Below are 23,425 nucleotides of genomic sequence, written 5' to 3'. Positions count from 1 at the left end.
CAAAGCCTATTCAGAAACAAAGTTGATGGTCACAGATAATAGCCACGGTTAAGTTGCATTTTGCGGCATGCAAGATAAACTGCTGTAGATACATAGGACTGGTAACAACTTGGCACTATGACTGCAGTGACTGCATTTGAAGATACGTTGTGTAGGCAGGCGCATCACAGACAGCTATCTTATATTTCCATATAGGTCGTCAGAAGGCGCCGTATATTGATGCGAATTGTGTTGCTGGGTGTAGTTGTGTCACTGTAATCTTCCCCAGCCTTCTAGCACTACAAGATGAATGTGATAGATCATGTACGGGACATGGCTGCGGCCGGGCTACACTCCAATGTGCGCTTACTGAGCAGTCTCCTGCTGACTATGAGCAACAACAACCCGTGAGTGGCAGAAACCTCAATATATCCTGTTATTCAATGATGGCAAACATACATACATACATACATACATACATACATACATACATACAGAGGGTTATTTACTAACAATGCACAATTACCCATAGCAGCCAATCAGAATATAGCTTTTGGTTGATTTAGTGCATGTTAGACAGTAGAAGCTAATGTCTTAGTTTTTTGTTTTGATGTGGCATTCTGTAAATAAACCCCACTGTTGCACAAATAGCTGCAGATGAGCCATGAACACCCAGGTAGGTCAGAGATTGTAAAGTACAGATTCAAAGTAAAAAGGAAGAGGGAGATCCCAAAGTGGTTAGCCAGGACTAAACCACGGAATGGTGAGAGGAGAAGCACAATACCAAACAGGAGGGCTAGGTGCAGTTTGTATTGTATATTTTTTGCCTCTCTGGGTAAAAAAAAAGTTTCTTTAATATACGATTTTTAGCAATAAATGTAATTGTAGCAAACCAGTTTATTTTTCAAAATAACACAGACTTTAAAAGTGTCCAGCTAGTAAGTGCTTTACTGCATGCATTATTTTAGCCCAGTGATGGGCAATTTGACACGCTTAAAGGGTCACATGGGCAGTCCTCTAACCTTCAAAAGGGCCGCACATTTGTGTCGTTTCCCAATACCACGTGCTACCCTCTCCTATGCTCCTATTTTTTTTTCTTTCATACCACTAATTTTGTAAAACATTTCAATAACAAAAAACATTGATGATAAAAAGGGCTGCACGTTGCCCTTAATCTCTTAATAGTTAAAAAGTTAATTTGATAAAACAATACATGTAATCAAAGAAAGAGTCCTCAATCTGTAATAACATATCAACAGGCATTTTAATGGAAGATAAGTGTGACAAGCTATACCAAACAAATCTGACAATTCCGTGTGACTTCTGGATGACCAGATCTTCCACCAGCTTTTAAAGTTCAGGGGTTAAATGTACCAATCTGCGTTTTTTGGCAAGTCGCCAATAATCGGCGGCTTTGCAGGGCAGATTTCAAACTGCAATATCTTTGAAGGCAAGAATTGCATTTAAAGACATTGCCATTTTGCCGGTGCATCCTGCAAGTACTATGGTATTTTGATGACATTTTATATTAATTTACTACGTCTTTACGTTTACATTTGTATGGTCATTTAGACAAGATGAGAGTTGGTCTAGATTGCAGCAGAATAAGTAAAAAGGTACATTTAAACACTGCACTCATTAAAAAAAAAACAAAACACCAAAATTTGACAAATGATTTGATGATGTCCATTAAGTGATGTTTGAGGACACAGGATGAGCAGTATGGATCAGGAGGACATGGAGGGACGTATACAAGTTCTTAAGTTTTCTGTCATTTGTTTTGTTGATTATGTATTTATTTTTTTATTCAGGGAGATGTTTTCACCATCACAAAAGTACCAGCTGCTAGTATACCACGCGGATTCTCTCTTTCATGATAAAGAGTATCGGAATGCTGTCAGCAAGTACACCATGGCTCTCCAGCAGAAGAAGGCTTTAACCAAGACCTCTAAAGTCAGACCCTCCACCGGAAATACTACTACCGCGCCACAAAGTCAGGTATAGTAGCTGTGCTTTAAAAGTACTTGTACTTAAGAAGGATTTTTAGATCTTCGTGCTAAGCGTATCACAATTCAACTGCTTTGACCTTACTGAACAGTACGTTCATCAGTTTTCTTCCCAAGCAAAACCAAAATAACTAGCTATCATCACAAAGCAATCTTTTCAGTTGAATGTGATTGGCTTGCAATGGATCCGGTGCGATAAACCATGGCTGATATTTGTGCTATAATGAGCCCTACAATTATTATTTTTTTCATTCCAGGGATTAATAAAGTAGTGATCGGATGTGTCTCTATAGGTAGTGTGTAACTTTCTAATTTAAAACAAGGAATCTATGGATCAAACTAATACCACATGGGGTACATGGTCCTTATAAAAGAAAATTAGGATTTGAATGATTGAAAGTAATTATGGATCATATTCATTTGTACACATCCTCCAAATTTATTATATTGTGGGTTGCTTTTTTAAACAATATTCTTATTAACATTTATTTCTATAGCAGTAGCATACTCCTTAGTATCTTCTTTTCGGGGACAAACACAGTAATAAAATGAGATATGGGTATTAACAGACAGATAAAGCTGTAAGCAGGCCTTACTTGTAAGCTTTCAATCTATCTACTTAATTTGTATGCAACAATAAAGTAATTAAAAGGAAGTGCATTATAATATATGTCATGCTAATATATGCATTTGCTCTTTTAAATAATACTATGATAATTAATAAAATAATAATTTACACAATATATAAATGGTGCGTTCTGAAGTTAAACCTTCATTGTTAAATATGAAAACTTGCTTCTTATTAGCAATTATACATATTGTAAGTTGTTATAGACACTTGAAGCCACCTCTGAGACATGTGACGTGTGTGTATAGATATATATATATTTATATTTATGTAGAGGGTGAGATATAGAGCGTGCGAGAGATATGTGGAGAGAGTGAGAGAGATCTCTATATATATATCTCTATATCTCTATATATATATATATATATATATATATATATATATATATATATATATATATATATATATATATATATTATATAAAAATAAAATACTTTTACTAACCTACAAGGCCATAAACAAAGCTGCACCAACATACAGCTTCTCTCTTGTCTCAAAATATCTCCCAACTCGGCAACTCCGTTCTGCACAAGATCTGCGTCTCTCACCCACTCTCCCATTCCCGGTTACAGGACTTTTTTCGGGCTGCACCCACTCTATGGAATTCTCTCCCTCGCACAATAAGACTCTCCTCTGGTCTACAAACTTTCAAGCATTCTCTGAAAACCCACCTCTTCAGACAAGCTTATAATATTCCTCAACCACCCTCTTAACCTCATTACATTACCCTATTACCATCCGTTACACAATTTCACACAAGACAACTACTGCCTGACCAACATGTCGTGTGACAGGATCATTTAGCTTATGAGTCACTTTTACCTTTGCAGTCTGGCTGGACCAAAATACAAAATGTAGACTTAAACTCATGTATCAAACTCCCATTGTCCCATAGATTGTAAGCTTGCGAGCAGGGCCTTCTCACCTCTTTGTCTGTTTTACCCAGTTTGTTTATTAGTTTACTGTGTTTGTCCCCAATTGCGCTATGGGATATGTTGGCACTATATAAATAAATGTTGTTGATGAGAGATATATATATATATATATATATATATATATATATATATATATATATATATATATATATATATATATATAGAGAGAGAGAGAGATCTCTCTTTGTCTTCTCTTTCTCTCTCAGTAACTTAGAATATTTAATATTTTACAGTAGGGGGATCCCTTATCTCATATAGAAAAAAGCTGACACCTGGCATAGAAAGCGGTTTCAGAAATCTAATGTGGATCCTGTTCCAAAAAAAAAATGAAAGGACAAATCTACTATTTTAAAATTGGTTATAAAAATGTATCTATCCCCAGTTCCTGGTCTAGGTCCTTTCCCTGGGAGCTCCTTCCTCTGCACTGTAGGGACCCCTGATGAATTTGGGACGAAGGCGATCGCTTGCCCTAGGTTATGGCTCATTATTGGCCCATTATTGGCACAAAAGTGCAGCACAAAAGTCTTAGAACCTGTTTCACTTGGTAACGTTTTAATGTTGATCATATTGTTGTTCCTTTGCTTCCTCAGAGTCTCCCATCAGAGATTGAAGTAAAATATAAAATGGCAGAGTGTTATACAATGCTTAAACAGGACAAAGATGCAGTTGCCATACTAGATGGAATCCCTTCCAGACAAAGAACTCCAAAGGTATATTAAAGCTATTAATTTTACAGTTTGAGACCATTTTCTTTCCTGTATATAATTTTGTTTTCTTTTTTTTTCTATCTCTTATAGATTAACATGATGTTAGCCAATTTGTACAAAAAAGCTGGGCAGGAACGTTCAGCAGTGACCAGTTACAAAGAGGTGTTGAGGCAGTGTCCACTGGCGCTCGATGCCATTTTAGGTACAAACCAACAACTATTATGAGTGACATTTAGTGTAATTGTAATGCATAGGTAACAGAGTAATCAAAATGAATGTTCTATTGCGCAGATACGCAACCTGTGGGTCTGTATTTGTTCTAGATGTAGAGGTCTCAGCCAAAGATAGGATTGTTGTTTCAAAACAGCTGCAGGGCCACATATTGTCCAAGCCTGCTGTAATCCAGAGATAGGCAATCTTTAGATGTTAAACTGTAAGTCATAACAAGAACCTTTTGGAACTTTTAGATCAGCATCTAAAGAACAACAGACTTAAATATAAAGGCTTTTTTTGTTTTATTTTAAAGTAAGTTCCACGAATGCTTTAATTTGTGTCATTTACAAATGTTTGAATTTATTAAGAACATGCCAAGCACATCAAAGCGCGGCAGGCTGCACTTTCAGAGCTTAAAATAAATGCTTGTGTTTTTTTTGTTTTTTCTTACAAAGATTAAAATAATTGTGCCACTGTTATAATTCTCAGTAAGCCACACAATTCATTTCATACTTAGCAAAAGTAGTATTTGGTAACTACTGACTAACTGAATTCCCCTCGCTTGGATATTTTTGTATGCATGGAAAAAAGAAATAAAATATCTTTTGATCCTACAGTGTAATTAAAGTTGGATAGAAGCTGTGTTTCTATTGAAGGCTTTAAAAAAAATCTGGCCCCAAATGGGGTTTGATTTGAAAGTGCTGTACAGAAAGATGCTGTGTATTGATTGATGTGTGGGCATACAGAAAGATGTAAATTTTGAAAGCAATATCTAGCACAAACTGAAATGAGTCCCCATAATGAGTGGATAGAATAACAAGCACAGGGACATCTTAGTGTAGAACCCAGCAGTGCTTGATGGTAGAAGCTCACAAATGCCGAGCTGTCTATGTAGCTAATCCTCATATCAAGGGGTGGTTTGCCAGCATTAGCCATTGAATACATCCCATCATGGTATGTGCTCCAAATGAACAATGTAACATAAGTTGGTAGATTGTATACAAATATATCTGTTGTCTACTCACAGTGGAGACCGACTTTTTGTGTGCAAGAATGCTACCTATAATTTAACTATGACCAATAGACATAAGGAATATATAGACACAGTTTATGAGGTCACTTTGGAACTAGTTAGGTACCCATATGACAGTGATGTCACTAGCTCCTAGTCAGTTGATAGGGTATGTTCCATTGAATATTGTTTCGGCCTACAAATAGCTGTGTGTAGGCAATAGGTGCACGTTACATTCAAAGAGACAGAATCTAGTGAGTGCAGAAGGTTTTGTAAAAGACCCCAACAAAACCCCAGTCCAAAACCTGAACACTGTCCTAGAACATTGACACACAATAACCTAATGTCTGGTTTGTATTCCTAGGTTTATTGTCCCTTTCTGTAAAAGGTGCAGAAGTAGCATCCATGACTCTTAATGTTATTCAGAGCATTCCCAACCTAGACTGGCTCTCTGCCTGGATCAAAGCATATGCGTTTGTACACACTGGAGATAACACAAGAGCAATTAATACAATCTGGTAAGAAGGCTCTCATTTTAGGCAGCGGCCTAGTCGTCTTGTTCACGTGTGTAATGTTTGCACATATAAGTGTAATTCCTGAGGATACATTCTATATATTGAGATGGTTTTCTCTGTCAAAAAAGGAAGCCTTCTAGTCATTGAACCTTTACACTGAAAAATTTGAACTGTAACTTTAAAAGTAAAAAGTAAAACTGGTTGGCAAGGGATTGTATTCAGAAAATCTATATTTCGGCTATAAGCAATATTATACAACATTTAGTTTTATGATTCAGATCATTCTAAGTTTACTTTAAGTAATAGAACCCATGTGTTTTAATTAGAATTCGGTGGACTAACCCTAGTGACGCATAAGAGATTCTGCTAATATAAAATGTTTGTATATTTTCTAGGCTTGTTAGTATTTATGCAGTGGCTTTAAATAGTATTCTCTTCCTTTGGTATATTTCATGATTTATTTTATAAAATAAAACGTGGGACCAAAATGGATGAATTCAGGAATTTTACCACTGATCAAAGCTTCTAATACTTTGCAGTTGTTTTTTTCACTTTACAATTAAAAAACCTGAAAATAAGTGTTTATCTTCATGTTTAATACTTGGTTAGCTGCGGGTAAGTCTCTTGCATCTTAGCACATCTGGACAGCAGACCAGTTGTCACTTAAGCTTCCATTAAGTTGGCTAGGGGGCATTATTAAACAATAATTTTTAAATTGTTCCACTGTTTTGATGGGATACAAGTATGGGCTTTGACTAAGCCACTCCAGGACTTTGTTTTGTTTTTATTATTATTTGTGTTTAAGCCACCCAATATTGCTTATGCTGTATACTTTCAGTTTGAAAAAGTGAAGATGTTGCCTATAGCAACCAATCAGATTCTAGCTGTCATTTTGTAGAATGTACTAAATAAATGATAACTAGAATCTGATTGGTTGCCATAAGCCACAGCTCCACTTTTTGAAACCTGCAGCTTGATAAAGTTACCCTTTGGTCTTGATGGACCATAGACTCATACTCCACTAGTTATGTTGGTGTCCCACATGCTTTCTGGGAAACGATACGTTAGACTTCATGGGCATTTTTAAACAGTCGTTTCTTTTTGTCACTTTTCCATATAGTGACCATTTTTGAAATGCCGTAGCTATTGTTGCATGGACAGTTTCTCCAGTCAACACAATGGAAGACTGTAACCCTGTCAGTGTTCTGGAACTACAAGGCCCAGCATAACCTGGCTAAGCATGCTGGGGCTTGTAGTTTTCCATAAGCTGGAGAGACACAAGATATCCAGCCCTGTCATAGGCCTTTTAGTGGCTTCCCTAATAAATGTGATAGCTAAAGACAGCTGGTTACACCAATGTTATTTAGGTGTCTGTTACAATACAAGGCGTGAATACTTATATAATCCTTGTTTGTCTGCTTTTTTTTTGTAGTTAAGCTTTAGTGTTGTTTACATTACAGAGTATTTTTATTATTAAATCCATTTTGGTTCCATGATATAAGAATATAGAATGAATAATGCCAAAGCGATCAATACTTTTAAAGTCGCTGTATATAAGAATGCATAGTATAATGACACATAAATCACATTTTACATATAACTAGTTAATTTTATCCTAAATAAATGAAAAGATAATTATTAAAGACTTTCAATTCATCCATGGAGCCTATAGGCATTAAATGCAATTTAAATGTGTGTTTTAATGTATATGCTCACAAATATACATAAGAGTTTGGGGGTCCTCAACACTATGTCGTACGTCTATTCTGTTGGGTAAGGGAACAGTTTGTGATAGGTGAGATACACAAGATAATGCTGATGGGTATATTGATAAGTGACACTATGGATGTAGGAGAGAATGTGCCCTAAATTCTCAGTGTTGCCACATAACTTAATTTAGATTTTATTTCCCTGCATATTTTTCCCACTTAAAGCATAAACCTCTTTTCCCAGTTCTCTGGAGAAAAAGTCTTTGCTGAGAGACAATGTGGACCTACTGGGGAGTGTGGCAGATCTCTACTTTCGAGTAGGTGATAATAAAAATGCCATCCTGAAATTTGAGCAGGCTCAGATGCTGGACCCTTATCTGATTAAAGGTAAGTAAGTATCTTGTGTGTGTGTGTGTGTTACATGTGTGCGGTTGTTTTTTGTTTGTTTATTAACTAAGATGTTTTTTATGAACTTTGTGGGTTGTTTTATATATACATTTTTTTCCTTCTTCAGAATTAGCTTTTAACTATGTATTTCAAAACTGCAGATGATGCTGTGATGGAAGCTTGCGTTTAAGCATTCAATGTCCTCATCCTAAAAAGAGAAGTCTCTTTAATTTCTGCATATTCATGTTCTTTTAAATAAACTCTGAGAGTATCTAATCAAAGATGCAAGTTAGGTAGACCCCATGGGCCTCATTAAGGAACGTATGTCCTGATATGTGTCGTATCTGCGCATGCTCAGAAACAGACTATACTAGTCAACTCAAGTGCCAGTGAACTCAAGTGCCTACGATTTCAGTGGTGGAACAGGGGAGGGATGGGATGTATGCACATAGACAACGAGCAGTAAGGGTAAGTCAAGGTAAACACACACATTCTTCCCATTGACGCTCTGAGCATCTCTCAGGTACGTGATTTTTAGCTGTACTTACACCTACAGGACAGGTGTAAGTGTAATTCATAGTGATTACACATGTGTATGCATGCTAGAACATGTTTGCAATTAAGATCAACTGTAAAATGCATTTTATGTACAGTAGGCATTAATAATATCCTGATAAATGCAAGTAAAACCTAGAAAAAAAAACAATTTTTTTTCAATAGATTTTTTATTAATGGTAAATTTATTAACAGGTGTTAAAAGAAAAAAATATTAAATACATTATCTGTGTGTTCTGATAGGACTTTATATTGCACATATGCTTTATGCATATCCTGCAGTGTGCCGTGTCTGTCTGCATACACTCTGCATCTAGGCAGAGTGTACTTACACCCGTATTCAGCTAGAAACCTTTCTTCAGATCGGCATATACTTGAATATGTATACAATTTCTGTCTTAATTAACAATTAATTATCAAAAACAACTTTGGGTTTAATTATAGTGTTTGCTTTAAAAATAATTTACAAATGAATTTAGCTATTAATACCATATACCTCCCAACATCCCCAGAGGGCTGGCTAACGCTGTAAAGCACTAGGCTGCCCTTTTAGAAATATCTCTTCCCCTCCAAACACTGTAGCACAGCACCAGTTCACCTCTGCATTGCTTTGCAGAGTAGCTGTGAATGAAAGATAACTCCCAAAATTCCCACCACGGGACAAACATGTCCAATTTAAAATTGGGACAGTTGGGAAATATGCCATATTCTATGTGTGCTGATTAACTACAGGCTGTCTCCACCAAACAGTAGAATGCAGCACCACTGTGAGGAAAAGGCAGTTGATCTTTCTCTCCTACATGTTTATTAATGAAGCACCCATCTGGATCTATCAAGTATTTGTCTACATTCTAAGGTTAATATCAACCAACTTCTCGCTGCTTGTCGGAGAAATAAGTTTTCTTGGGTTGTTGCCAAGTCCTGTAGTCCATTTTTGACTGTTCCAGCAACAGACTTGCCTGCAGTTCTGCTCTCTCCCATGTATCATGTCCATATATACTGTTTCAGGGGTTGCGCTAAAATTCATGTATTAATATAGTGTGCAATCCTGAAAATATCATTGTACTTTTATGGTATAGGAGGCATTAACTAGGTGTCATCATCATCATCATTTATTTATATAGCGCCACTAATTCCGCAGCGCTGTACAGAGAACTCACTCACATCAGTCTCTGCCCCATTGGACCTTAGTCTAAATTCCCTAATATAGGTACACACTCACACACAGACAGACAGGCAGGGAGAGACTAGGGTCAATTTTGATAGCAGCCAATTAACCTACCAGTATGTTTTTGGAGTGTGGGAGGAAACCGGAGGACCCGGAGGAAACCCACGCAAACACAGGGAGAACAAACAAACTCCACAGAGGTGACAAAGCATATCTCTGACACAAGACTAGTGTTGCCTCATTCAACAAAAATGTATATGCAAAACACTTTTTTCGAACAAAAAAAATGTTCATGTGAAGTCTGTACTGACAAACCGTTTCTTACCGGAGACTAATTTACCTACACCAGTGGAGGATGGGTTGTAAATGGTGAATATTGAATTTAATAGAATAACTGTCTTTATATGGAAATGCTAAAGTACGTAGCACATTATGTATTTTTATTGTGATCATATAGGGAGGCAGCAGGGAGGGCTAGGGTAGATATGTTTAAAAATTGGGAAAAATAAAAACTTTGGAAATACAAGGGTGGTTTGAAGATATTCATTATAATCGCTCCTAAAACCCAAACCCAGATTTTGACTTATTTAAAGTATGTTCAGTGTTCTCCTTCATTTGGGCTTTCATATGCAGTTTTCGAAGTACACTATACAGCTGTATAACAGGAAGACCATATACTAATTTAGTAGGTTACCTTTAAAACTTTATTTTCTTTGTCCCTTATGGTTGCCGCCATCTTGAATGAGGCAATGGCTAGACTGGTATCATCTTTGCATAATATCTGCCTTGTCACAGTATATATGGAACGGTTGGTGGTGTTTGAGGGAAGAGTGGGGTGTTCTTGTCCTTGAATAGTGATCCTCCTCTAACATTAAGCTAAACAGAGACTTTGTTCATGGTAGTTGTAGATGGGGAAACTGCACAGGAGCACAGCTATGGAGCCAGAAATGCAATGGGCTCTGGGTAATTGATGATATAAGGGGTGTGCTGCTTGCTCATTGCCATTTTAGGATAGACCAAATAGTGCCATAACTGCTATGCCCACACAAGATTGACTTCAACTTACTCTTGTCAGATATTCATCAGCTGCTCTTCATTAACGCCAGGGAAAAGCTGAAACAGCCAACCTGTGACTTAGGTGTTGAGGGTGCAGCTACAAAGGATTTTATTTTTATGACCATCAGCAGGAATTCCAAATATTAACATAGCATTCAATTCCAAGAAAACAATGTATATGTCCTTCTGGCATTTTCACATCCCTCTGGTGGCGAGCACACCTTAACACCTTTGTTATGTCACGGCTAACGGCTGTTGTCTTAAGCTTGTAGAACAGGTGTTAGAGGTCTTCACCTATAGCACCCTTTCCCGTAGAGCTTGTCATGCCCACAGGTACTCAGATTCCCCCAGTTCTTAAACTCAGCGTAGTACAAGCTTATGGATATAACCATAGCAAGGGCATGATGGTTAGGAGATAAGCATAGTCAAGAATAGGCTGAGGTCACAGGGCAAAAGCAGACCGTGAGGTGAGGTCTAGGCAACGGGTCAGGGCCGGCAGAAAGACATGATATCTGAGTCACAGGCAGAGGTCGGGGTCACCAGTGGTAAATCACAGTCCAAGAAACAAGCCAGAGGACATACACAAAAGGATCTATCCAGAAGTACAGGAGCAGGTCAGCAGCCAGGGAACTGAACTTTATAACCAGCAGGGAGGCTAAGCCCTCCCTGCCTTAAATACATAGATGAGCCAATAGGGAGACAGGAATCCTTGCTTGTAAATCAGCCCCAGGAGGCTGCTAATAAATTGTAATTTAATAACCTGTTTGCGCACACGCCCAAAGCCCCCTTCATGCTGGGACGCGCCGGATAGTGGCAATGCGTCCCAACCAATGCCCTAGCAAAGGCAGGGACGAAACCGGCAGTGGCATCACGGTCGTTATAGCAACGGCCGGGACGCAGGCAGGGGAACACAGCGAGTTGCGGCAGCTAAGCACCGCCACGGCTCGTAACAGGTTACTCTGAATCCATGTTTCCATCTAGCAAATAGAAATATTATCACTAAGCAAAATGCTAACTCTGAATTACATTTGTGTTTGGGTTATGCTCAGCTTGTCCCAAGACAGGATATTTCTTGGGCCAGGTCTCTATTGTGCTGAGATGGAAATGTATGATCATTTATGGCAGTTTCCAGGGCAACTGCGGACCAGGAATTGTGTCAGTGTGGGTGGTTGTCTGTAAGAGAAGAGTGAAACTTATGGAACAATAACTCTCGGTGTACTGTCCTTATGTAATGTGGGTGGCAAATAGCTGCTTATTTTGTTTGATAAAATGTGTGTGTTTTTAAATGAAAAACATTCAATGTGTATTTTACTGTGTATGGGTCTGTGATGCAAGGAGGTTTGTAGTGTGTTGTTCATAATGTGAATAGTGGTGTCGGGGAAGTGTGTGTGTGTGTGATGAGTTTACTGTATCATGGAAGCTATCATACATTTCATAGATAGATATAGTGACAGACCAGCTCCAAATGAAGGATGGTGTAAGTAATCACAAATAGTCAATAATGGTATCCATTGCTGCCAGGATCAGAAACGAGGACTCCCAACATGCACATTTTCCAGCAAGTCTGGCGCATCATCCATCATGTGCTCAACAAATATCAGAGAAGAGGAACAGAATATAGTGCGTATTGCAAACACAATTGGTGTAATAAATGAGTTGTAAGTTACAAGCACCTAAAGGGGATCTTGTCCAAGGAGTTTCTAATAATATAGATACATCTTTATCCTGGTAAACATATTTTATTCTAGAAATAAATTAATTAAAACAAAATAGTGCAGTATTTTCTCATAAGTGGTGATATGAAAGGAACGGATATACTCGCATTCAAACCGAATTAAAATAGTTTTTTTAATAGTAGTAGATTCTCAATTTCAGCAGATGTTGAGTAAATAAGTAGCTATATAGCCCCCAAAATACTACTTGCTTATTAAAAGAATAATGCACCTGAAATTTTGAAATCTTAAACTATTCGAGAGCATCTCCGCCAATATTTTCGGTTGCACTTTAACAGTGTGCCTGTTAAAGAAAGCTCCTAAGGTCATGTATGGTGATTGATTAGAGAGAACATTATAAATTATCTCAGGAGTAGACAAAATAATGTAGAAAACAGGAACCAGTCCATCAAACCTGGGGAACCTTTCTATGGTCTTTTACATAGCTGGAGAGGGTGTGTATCCACTGAAGTTAGGTGGCAGCAGTCATTGTTTACACTGGCGGCTCCCAAACTGTGTGCCACGGCTCCAGGGGTGCCGCGAGCCTGTGGTGATTGGGATGCGCGAGGTGGGGGTGCGCCATGCGCTCCCCTCTGCCTGCCATCCTCCCCCCGCTTGGTTGCCGGCCGGAAGAAAAAAAACAAAAAACTCCTCCCTGCTCTGTTGCACTGCATGTCACCCCGACATTTTCAGTGAACAGTGCAGCGAGGAGCAACAACGGAAGGAGACAGAACAGAAGAAAGAAGGGCAAGTAAAAGGTAAGAAAATAAACGGAGGTGGAAAGAGCCAGAGCAAAACAAAGAGAACTGATTCTCCTTGGGGCACAGAGGTCCACAGATAAAGGGGGCAAAGAGGTCCACAGATAAAGGGGGCACAGAGGTCCACCGATAAAGGTGGCACAGAGGTCCACAGATAAAGGGGGCACATGGTAAAAGTTTAAAGGGGTGAAGGGGGCACACAGAGTGAGGATGAAGGGACTGAATGATTTTTGTACATGCTGTTTTATTTTGTTTGATCTTATTCCTTTTAATATCAGCTGTAAATTATTCTTTGACAGAAATATAATTGAAAAAAATACATAAAAATATTATTTTCCTCTTGGATTTATGTGTACTATTTTTGCAAACAACTTACAAAGTATTTCTGTCCTGCCCTAAATACTTATTACGTTATTTTGACCCAACTACTTATAAAACGAGACAGCTTGGTAATTATTTTGGAGGGGTGACTTGAAAAAATTATGGAGTCTCCTAAGGGTGCCGCGAACTGAAAAAGTTTGGGAACCTCTGGTTTACACAATGTGGCTCCTGGGATATCTCAACATTATCTGGTCTAGTTTAAAAAAGACAAACTTTTTTGGAGTTCTCTTTAAAGAAGCTATAGCAAAACCTTTTTAATTTCAAATTGCCACATGTATAAATCTAAATTGTAAGGAAGCTCTAACCTGCTATAAAACAAGTTGATAATGGTAGAAATATATATTTTTTTGTAGAAGCTTAGAAATAACCAAATGTCATTCTTCTGGTGTTTATTATTCCTCTTTAAATATACTTATGTCTATATTGAGAACGTAAGCTCTCACAGGCAAGGTCTCCTCTATATTCTGTCTCATGTTTGTCTACTGTCTATATGTCATGTATATCCCTTGTCAGGTCTTCTGCTGAAGTCTGTGTGGGTGCTATGTTATTTCTTTACTCTCACACTCATGCTGCCGTTGCTGTCTTCATGTATTTATTATTATACTTGCTGAATTCAAGCTTCTGTTCATGCTTCCTGCACTCATGTATGTCCTATCTGTGTGATGATTGCCTGGCACTATGGAATCTGTGGCACCCTATAAATAAAGATGATATTGAAGCCATGTAAATCTGTGGTACATTACAGGACAAAGGGAATGTCTTCCAGCATTCAAAGCTGCTTCAGTAAACTTCTAAAGATCTTGAAACACATGAGAATGTGACTTGTCTCTTCCTTCCAGGAATGGATATTTATGGATACTTGTTGGCTCGAGAAGGGCGGTTGGAGGATGTAGAGAATCTTGGCTGTAGATTATTCAACATATCTGATCAGCATGCTGAGCCATGGGTGGTATCCGGGTAAGTGCAATGTGCATCTTGTGTTCCAGATAAGCAGCTTCTCAATACCACGTATTCTGCATTGATTATTTAAATAAAAAACCTGGAGTCTGGAGTAAAGCCAGTCTTACAATGTTGGCTACCTCCTAATTAAAATATAGATTAAACATATGAGTATTTCCATTTAACCAATTGTCCTTATTTAGACAATATAGTGATGCCTAGAAATTTAATAAAATTAATCTGTCAGGAACGTGATGTTTTTGTGGATTTTTTTGTTTTGGGTGTTTTTTTTTGTGTGTGTTTTATGTTTTTGTTTTTTCCCCCAAGATATCAGTAAATGTACTTTGGGAGGAAGTGGGGGGGGCTGGATTTACAGTAGCTTACATTGCACAAGACGTAACTTCAAGATGTTGGTTTAAATTGGTCTACAAAGCTACAGAAGTGGTAAATAAGAGGTACTAGATACGCTGTTCTGGTTTCCTATAGTGTGGGCTTTGGGGCAGCCCACCAGGTATATTCAGGGTACATATATATATTTGACTTAAAAAGAATATTCACTTTCTCTGGTGACATAATGTCTTTTTGTTGAATTCAATTCACAGAGCTGCGAGTAAACATCAGTGTTGAAATTACCATAATAATGCGCACTGTTACCGCAGCAACGGTAATAGTGCGCGAGCTGCGTTGTTCTCAAGAACAACATGGTCAATTGAATTCCCCGCTAAGAGTTATAAAACTTTAAATATTACTTGGGATGCAGTACATAATCAGTCTGCTTCTTACCAACTAGATTACTGTAGCAAGCTATAGCCCTTACTAAGATACAGTCTGTCAGACCTAGTTTTTTACATCATTTTCTTTTTTTTTTTCAATCGTTTATACTATTGTTATTTCATGCTAAAATTGCTTGAAACCACGATTTTCATTATTACGGTTGAAATTTTTATTGTTTTGATTCTTTACCTTCATTGAAGGTGTCACAGCTTCTACACTAAGAGGCACTCCAGGGCTTTATATTTGGGAGCAAAAGCAATTCAGCTCAACAGCAACAGTGTCCAGGCTCTGTTACTGAAGGGAGCAGCGCTCAGAAATATGGGCAGAGTGCAAGAGGCAATAATTCACTTCCGCGAAGCAATCCGATTGGCTCCGTGTCGGCTGGACTGCTGTGAAGGTGAGTGTGGGAGGGTGTGTGCTCTGTCCTGTAGCCCTGAGATATGCTCAGATGTACTGACTGGCTATCATTCTTGGGCACATGTCCGGTATGGCTTCACTATGCTTTCCAGATGGATTCACATAGGACTTAAACCAAGGAAAGAAAATGATTGTTTGATATGGTAATGACAGACCAGCAGTTTTCATGTTTCTCGTCTAGATTTGTTTTTCTGCATTGCTTGTGTTTTGTTATGTCCATCTCTCCTCTAATTCTGTTCTGTTTGCACTTTATCTGGGAAACATCAAAATTTAACTTGCCTCAATCTAGCATAACGCACCTGGGATTGATCCTACAGTTTTTAATTTTCTTCTAAAAAATACATGTATGACGTTTCAGAAGTAGGAAAAGGGATTTGAAAAGGGACAAGATTAAGTAAAGGTCTTTTTAGTTAATTGTTTAAATGACCATTAAAAGAAGTCCAACATAAGAAAAAAAAATGAAGACAGAAACAAAACCTGTAGCCAATGTTTAGTGTTTTTGGTCTTTGTTTTAAACGCCTCGTCACATCTCCAGCAGAACTTTCAGAAATAATAATTATAACTGTTTATTTATATAGTGCCTTTGTCCCAGTAGGACTCAAAGCACATTGTTGTAGAGGGTGAGACAGCCATCTTGGGCACACTCAGCTGCTATTCTATATGCACCCACTGTATACATCAGTCCCTGTTCCATTGGAGCATACAGTTTCTAAATTCCCTACCGCACATATACTAGGGTCCATTTTCGTCCGAAGCCAGTTAGACTACCTGTGTGTTTTTGGACTGAAATGTAGAACACAGAGGAAACTCATGCAAACATGGGGAGAACATACAAATGTCACACAGTTAGGGCCATGATAGGAAGCAAACTCATAACCCCAGCACTGTGAGACAGCAATGCTAACTACTGTGCCTCCCAGCATGTTCAGTAGTCCACTTAACCACTACACCGTTGTGCCTGTTTGGTATCATGAACCAGGAGAGGGACATTTATATCAGCTGTTGCCTCTTCAAATCGAGCAGGAGTACTCTATAGCTTGGGACACTGTCGGGAACACACTTAGATTGTTGAAGCAAAGCCTGAAGAAGAGAAGAGAAAGGAAGGGTTATATCCTCATAGCGAGTTATCCTTTAACATGGCCATTAATTAAACTAATTCCATGCTTACTCAGAAATGGTTTGTTTTCAGAGCATCACCACCAATTTACATGATGTCATTATTTTGGTCCTTTGCATGTTATTTTGCAACGTGGCTGCTTTCAGTTGAAAAGAAATATGTTTCTGTAAAACTGGATAAATGCCATCAGTGAAAGCTTTCATTGATTTCTCTTTAATATACCAGCTATTTGTAGTGTACCTGATCGTATCACTGAGTATATCTGGACAAGACCTCTTTGTTTAGCACAGGGGAATTTTATTTTTTGGGTCAGAATTTAAGACATCAGTTGCCATAGCATTTCGTACATGTCTCCACGATCCTCTCTCCACAGTTTATATATCTTATTTTGCATAATAATTTACTTAATTTAAAATGAAGTTCAGTATTGGCTGAAAAGTGACAATAATCCTTGCTTTTAGAATGTTGTAAAGAGTCAAGAGTTTTTATTTTGACCTCTGTGTCTACACAATTGTGTCATCCATCTTAAGCAAAGTGCACGTTTGTTCTGACCACTAGGGAGCGATGTTGCCTTTTTCTATTAACCTTTATTTTGTGATTATACACAATATGTATTTGAAAGTTATTTATTTCTATATTAAGAATTTGTGATCAAGACCAGGTGATTGTGTGAATTTAAATGCATAAGTAAAGATATTTCCATAGAAATTGAAAAATAAACTACCCATTGCTGTCTCTTTTGCTTACGACCACAAACGTCATATTTATTGCATTTTTAACTGCCGGTCTTAAAATGGCGCTATAATTGTTAGTGCGAGTTAAGTTCTCATTTTACAATATGAACAATCGGAATGTCAATTATTTGGTTGCATTGGGATATTCTGTGCTTAGAACCTGTCTGTCTGTAGACTGTTCTGCATGCACAGGTAGATGGCTGCTGATGACTGAGTGATGGGGAGCAGGCTTTGTTCTGTATCATTTTTGCTTTTGATTGAATCTTGGCATGTAACACCAGGACTTGGCAGTGCTATGTGAACCATTTGATTGGATGATGTTGTTACCTACACCCTGGACTGACAATGGTGTCTCTGTTCTCCTCTCACCAGGACTCATTGAGTGTTATCTGGCATCCAACAGTGTACGGGAAGCTATGGTAATGGCCAACAATGTCTACAAAACTCTCGGAACCAATGCCCAGACACTGACTCTGTTGGCAACGGTATGCTTGGAAGATCCAGTGACTCAGGAAAAGGCAAAAACACTGCTGGACAAAGCTCTTTTACAAAGGCCGGATTATATAAAGGCTGTAGTGAAGAAAGCAGAACTGCTCAGTAAGTAGCTACCTCAAGCAGACCTGATTCATGAGTAGAATACTTGATCACACTGAGTACAATGTTAGAAGTTGTCCAGAATATTAATGTGAAAAACACCATATTAAAACAAAGAGAGAGAGAGTTACATTGGGAGAATTGTTAAAGAGGCAAAATATCCAAATCCGGTAATATTTCCATAGGATAGAGAAACCGAATACATTTCAAATGCTGCCACAAATACACAATACAAACATGTTAAAGCGCCATTACCACCGAAAGTGGTGAACATTTTCTTTCACAGCTTTAAAATGGCTGCAGAAGGAGGCTGTGAGCCCGAGAACCAATCGGAAACCTCAGTGTTGGGCCCTTCCCACCTTCTCCTGTTTGGTCACACAGGAAACATGGCTGTGTGGTGCAGGCTCCTGGGAGGGGAGAAGCTAATAAGCTGCATATAGTAGTGCAGCGTTGAGATACATGATGAGGCTGTGTAAGTGTGTTTCACCTGTATCTTAATTAAAGCAACAGGGTTCTGTACCTGCAGGTCGAGAACAGAAGTATGAAGATGGTATAGCCCTACTGCGAAGTACTCTTGCAAATCAAAGTGATTGTGTCTTGCATCGGATGCTGGGTGATTTCCTTGTGGCTGTGAATGAATTTCAGGAAGCTATGGACCAGTATAGCATTGCCCTCAGGTACCTGTGACTTGTATCTGTGTAAGGGGTTATGTCCCTGTTACTAATCTTATCCCTGTGCCATGATGTATACTAATCAGTGCAATTAATTAACAGTTTATTGTGTTGTGTAAAGTTGGATGACCAATTATTCCTGCCTGAAGTGATGATCCCCTTCTCTAGCTGCTATGGGGGTAAACATATGTTATTTCTGATAAAATTCTGGCTTCACTCATATTGTGGTTTGGTTATTCGGGACAATCACCAGTTCAGTCAACATTTTGGCCATTCATGGGGATGACCAAATTTCCCTTATCTGACTGTTTAAGCATTGGACCAAACCACTTAATCGCAATGCACACGAGTCATGTGTTTTTTTACCACACCCAATCCGTCTTATTTTAATTAGATATGGGTAGCCCACAAATTATATACATTGGTTGGTCAATTTGATTGGATTCGCCAAACAAACTGGCACAATGTTTGTCTAACAATATTTAGTACCCAAGACATCCTTCTGCCTTGTTATATGCTTACTTCATGTTGGCTGTAAATTAATATCATTATGTAAAGTATTTTCAAATAACTCATTTTATTTGCTTGAGAAAACTGTATAAATCTGTATGTTGAGCTAAGTGGTTTTTCTCTGTCTCAGCCTCCTGTAATCATGGGGAAAATACAGATCAAAAAGAGATCTCATTAATATCAATTATGGATTCATTCAAAAGTGAGGGGGGGGCACCTGTAATTGAACTTTAATTTGGTGTGCACCTGTATCTCTTATTACAGATTTGAATGTCCTAACAGTGTTGGTCATTGCATACTGCCATGTTTGTGAAAATCCATCCCACACCACCCTTAGCCGTAAACAATGCAGAAATTACATTTTCCGCATGGTTTAGGCATTTTTTATTTTATTTTATTCTTTATTTAAATAGGAAACAACATGTGCAGTACAAATAGCACAGTGCGCAGGAACAAAAGAAAAATAAAATAACAGTATATAAGTATACATGACATTTCCACTGGTTTTTATGTGTTATATGAAAGGGGGGTGGATGGGGAGAGAAGGATCAGGGATGAAGGGAAGGAGAAAAAGGGGGTGTGAGTAGGAAAGGCACTAACAGTATCAAAAATATTGCTTAGAGCACTATGTGCAACACATGCTGAGACAATCATACTGTACAATTAAGAATCAAACATCAAGCCAAAAAAGATTCTTCACCACGGTGTACTGCACGTAGCCCCGGGAGGGTTTAGGCATTTTTAAGGAACACATCTATTTAACAAAAGCCTAACACATGCACAGTAAAGACTCCAGGCCAGAACCCGAAGTTGGCATGACTTTTTTTTTTTTTTTTTTTTAATTAATGGGCACGTAATATCATCTCTTATCGCAACAATAATTATCGGGGGGCATATGCAGCCATTCATAAACAGGCCCCATGGTCTCCTACTTGGATTTATAAACTTATGGAAGCAGTGTATAATTACGTTTTTCAAACTTACAATAAATCATTATAAAGAAATACAAGTACAAAAAACACAAATTAATGTTTAAACCCTAAAAATGTCTGTGCCTCCCTGTTTGGATGGGCGTGTTTATATCTGAAGGGGGTGACTAATATAAAAAGATGCAGAAAAAGTCTTGCAAGGGAATATGAGAGTAAAAAAGATGGGAGGGGAATATGTAGAGGGTGCAGGGATGGGTGGGAGATTGCTGGAGTAACTGAATCATGTAGACCTTTAGTCATCCCAGAATCCACAAACTGGTAGTACTGCTGTTATCCCTAATCACTAGAATGGCAAAACTGAGAGGTATGTCTGTGGACGAGGATCAAATTAAGGAAAGTGTGTTCAAAGAAGTCAAGATTACCTCTTATAATTAAGATGTTACATTAGCAACTCTGGCCTGCACACAGCAGATTATATCAGACAGGGCAGAGAATGAGTATCCCTGTGTGAAACGTATTCATGCGTTACTGGAATGCACCATCCTGCAGCAGAGCATTGAGCATGTGCATTGCAGAACACTCTGCAGCAAACCAATTTGCATTTCTTCTAAAATACATCACTCCCATGTCTGTGCAGTTTGGAATGTATCTGAATGGAATATAGTTATACCCTAAATGATTGCACTAACATCATTTATATACATCCCTTCTAAAGTAAGTTAAATGTTTCAGTTCAAGCATTCACCAGTAAGCTTTGTCTCTCAGCATGCCTGGAAGGACTGCATTTATAACTTGCACCAAAAATACTTTTGTAGCCACTGCAGGTCCTGAACAAACAGCAAGGTGTATGGATGCCCTCCTCCACCCTTGAATTTCATTTAAATAATCTTGTCCCACAAAACGAAATCTCATTTTTACACAAGTGTACCTTGCTCAAAAAGTGCGCAAAGTAATTACCCCTGTGGTCTCCATTTTTTTTGCACCTTCATTTATTCTGTTAATTGCATCCATATATTTATTGTTCTGCTCTGTACCCATGTACTTGTTATGTCTGCTGTTTTCATGTCTCATATTTGTACTGCTATGCCAGGCACTACAGAATCTGTGACGCCATATAAATAAATGATGATAATGATAAATCGCATTCACAACCCAGGTTAATGGGATCTATATAATATCAGCCAAATAATGTTGGTGCCTAGCTTATCTCCTCATTACCTTTGTGTTCTTTATATGCTAATTGGAAACATTACTAACTAATATGAAATTATCGTTAACAACTCAACATATTAAGCCCCATGATGGCTTATATTGAGATCTGGTAGACGGAGTGTATTTGTAACAGCTGAGACAGTGAGAATAAAATGACCACACGGAGATGACTACACAAATAAAAGTGTTTATTAAAAATTAAGAGTCACAACAGAGCAGTTGCAGCTATATATCTGCAATTTTAAAACACTTTATCTTAATTTAAGCACAATTATTATCATTCACAATCAGAATTTTAGTTCACTCTTATATTTCCCCATTCGTTTGGAACCAGGATGTATCAATATTTTAATGAATAATAATAAAGATTACATTTTTAATATTATTTACCATCCCAGAGTGCCTCATTTCAACACATTCCTTTTTCTTCTCTGTTTCTAAATGACATTCGTTTAACCTATTGTTTCCCTTTCTGTTAGATTGACAACATATTGAATTGTAAATATGACAAAACACGATGGTTTAGAGTTTTTCTGTGCATAGTGCAATCTAATTTAATTTGGTGTTCTTTCTCAGCTTGGACCCCAATGATCAGAAATCTCTGGAGGGAATGCAGAAAATGGAGAAAGAAGAGAGCCCCACGGATGCCACTCAGGAAGAAGATGTGGACGACATGGAGGGCAGTGGAGAAGAAGGAGACCTGGAAGGCAGTGATAGTGAAGCTGCCCAGTGGGCAGATCAGGAACAGTGGTTTGGGATGCAGTGAACTGATTGATCTGTGAAACTATAGAGTGTATTCTATTTTATAGTATACAAAGCGTTACCATTATAAGGAGTCCATTGATCACATTATCTGCAGAACATTTTGTGATGTCGAGCTATCGACTGCTGTTGTTTTCTTCCTTGTCCATCACATTCGGTGTAGTATACTGCAGTATTTGCAGCTGTTTTTTTGGTTTTGTTTTGTTTTTTTCTTAACTCTTGCTGCAAATTCCATTTGCTACTAGTGTCTTATAGCAAAACTCGCTCTTGTAACAGAACTTCATAAAACGTGTCCATCGCCTGTATTTTGACTACGTATACTGGTAAGACGTGTGGGCTCTCCAGAGTGATGCCTATTTCTAGGAGCTGTGTGGAATGTAGAGGGTAGCCAGCGATATCTGGATGTATAGTAGCTTTTACATATTAAAAAGAGTAGTCCTTAATATGCATGCACCCCAACATATGTAATTTGTTTTGTGAGATAAATATGTTTTATGTGTGTGCCTATGTTTGCATTTTCATGCACTTTTTTTAAAATCTCTACATAATGGCAAATTATCTCTCGTTTGCCTGTCAGACCTCTAATTATTTTGATATGAAATACATGTTCATGTGTATAGACCGGCTTAAACAGAATTGAAAAGAACAAGTATTGTGAGATTGTATACAATGTATACTAAATTTGCTGTACATTATGAAGTTGCTTTTCTATTAAATAAGACAACCTTTTTAAGTATTTAGACTTTTCTATATACAAAATGCTAACAATGTCCATTAATATTGCTGAAAATGAACATGTTAAGCTGAGTGTAGGGTTGTGTCTGTTTTGTAATGTGACCTGTACAGCAAAGACCATGCCATTGGTCCCTGTTCATCTGCTGTTTTTTGGTTGGATGTCCAATATAGAAAGGCTAATAAAACAGCAAATTCTCCCTCTGTCACTTCGCTACCACCATGTGTGCCAGTTGCAGCTGACCAAAAGGTAAGGTTGCCCTCATACTGGGTAGCAACCTTGATAAACATGGGCTAGACACCGTAGTATGAC

General features: G+C 38.0%; 1 protein-coding gene across 1 annotated transcript; it reads left to right on the top strand.

Moving 5' to 3' along the window:
- Positions 1–195: 195 nt before the first annotated feature.
- ANAPC7 (anaphase promoting complex subunit 7) lies at positions 196–23,116 on the top strand. The gene is made up of 11 exons (XM_075178362.1): positions 196–386; positions 1,791–1,977; positions 4,139–4,258; positions 4,346–4,457; positions 5,845–5,998; positions 7,949–8,091; positions 14,561–14,678; positions 15,635–15,831; positions 18,075–18,299; positions 18,823–18,973; positions 22,195–23,116. The coding sequence occupies exons 1-11, from the start codon at positions 286–288 to the stop codon at positions 22,382–22,384; spliced, it is 1,698 nt and encodes a 565-aa protein (XP_075034463.1). The 5' UTR covers positions 196–285; the 3' UTR covers positions 22,385–23,116.
- Positions 23,117–23,425: the final 309 nt, after the last annotated feature.

This window comes from Mixophyes fleayi, chromosome 1 (assembly GCF_038048845.1).
Source record: "Mixophyes fleayi isolate aMixFle1 chromosome 1, aMixFle1.hap1, whole genome shotgun sequence".
Lineage (NCBI taxonomy): Eukaryota > Metazoa > Chordata > Amphibia > Anura > Limnodynastidae > Mixophyes > Mixophyes fleayi.
Note: the sequence above shows the minus strand (reverse complement) of the source record. Positions and strands in the feature narration are given on the sequence as shown.

Coding starts and splice junctions, on each gene's coding strand:
- ANAPC7 (XM_075178362.1), top strand. CDS start 286: ATGAATGTGATAGATCATGTACGGGACATGGCTGCGGCCGGGCTACAC. Junction 15,832..18,074: donor TCGGCTGGACTGCTGTGAAG/GTGAGTGTGGGA, acceptor TCCTCTCACCAG/GACTCATTGAGTGTTATCTG. Junction 18,300..18,822: donor GAAGAAAGCAGAACTGCTCA/GTAAGTAGCTAC, acceptor CTGTACCTGCAG/GTCGAGAACAGAAGTATGAA.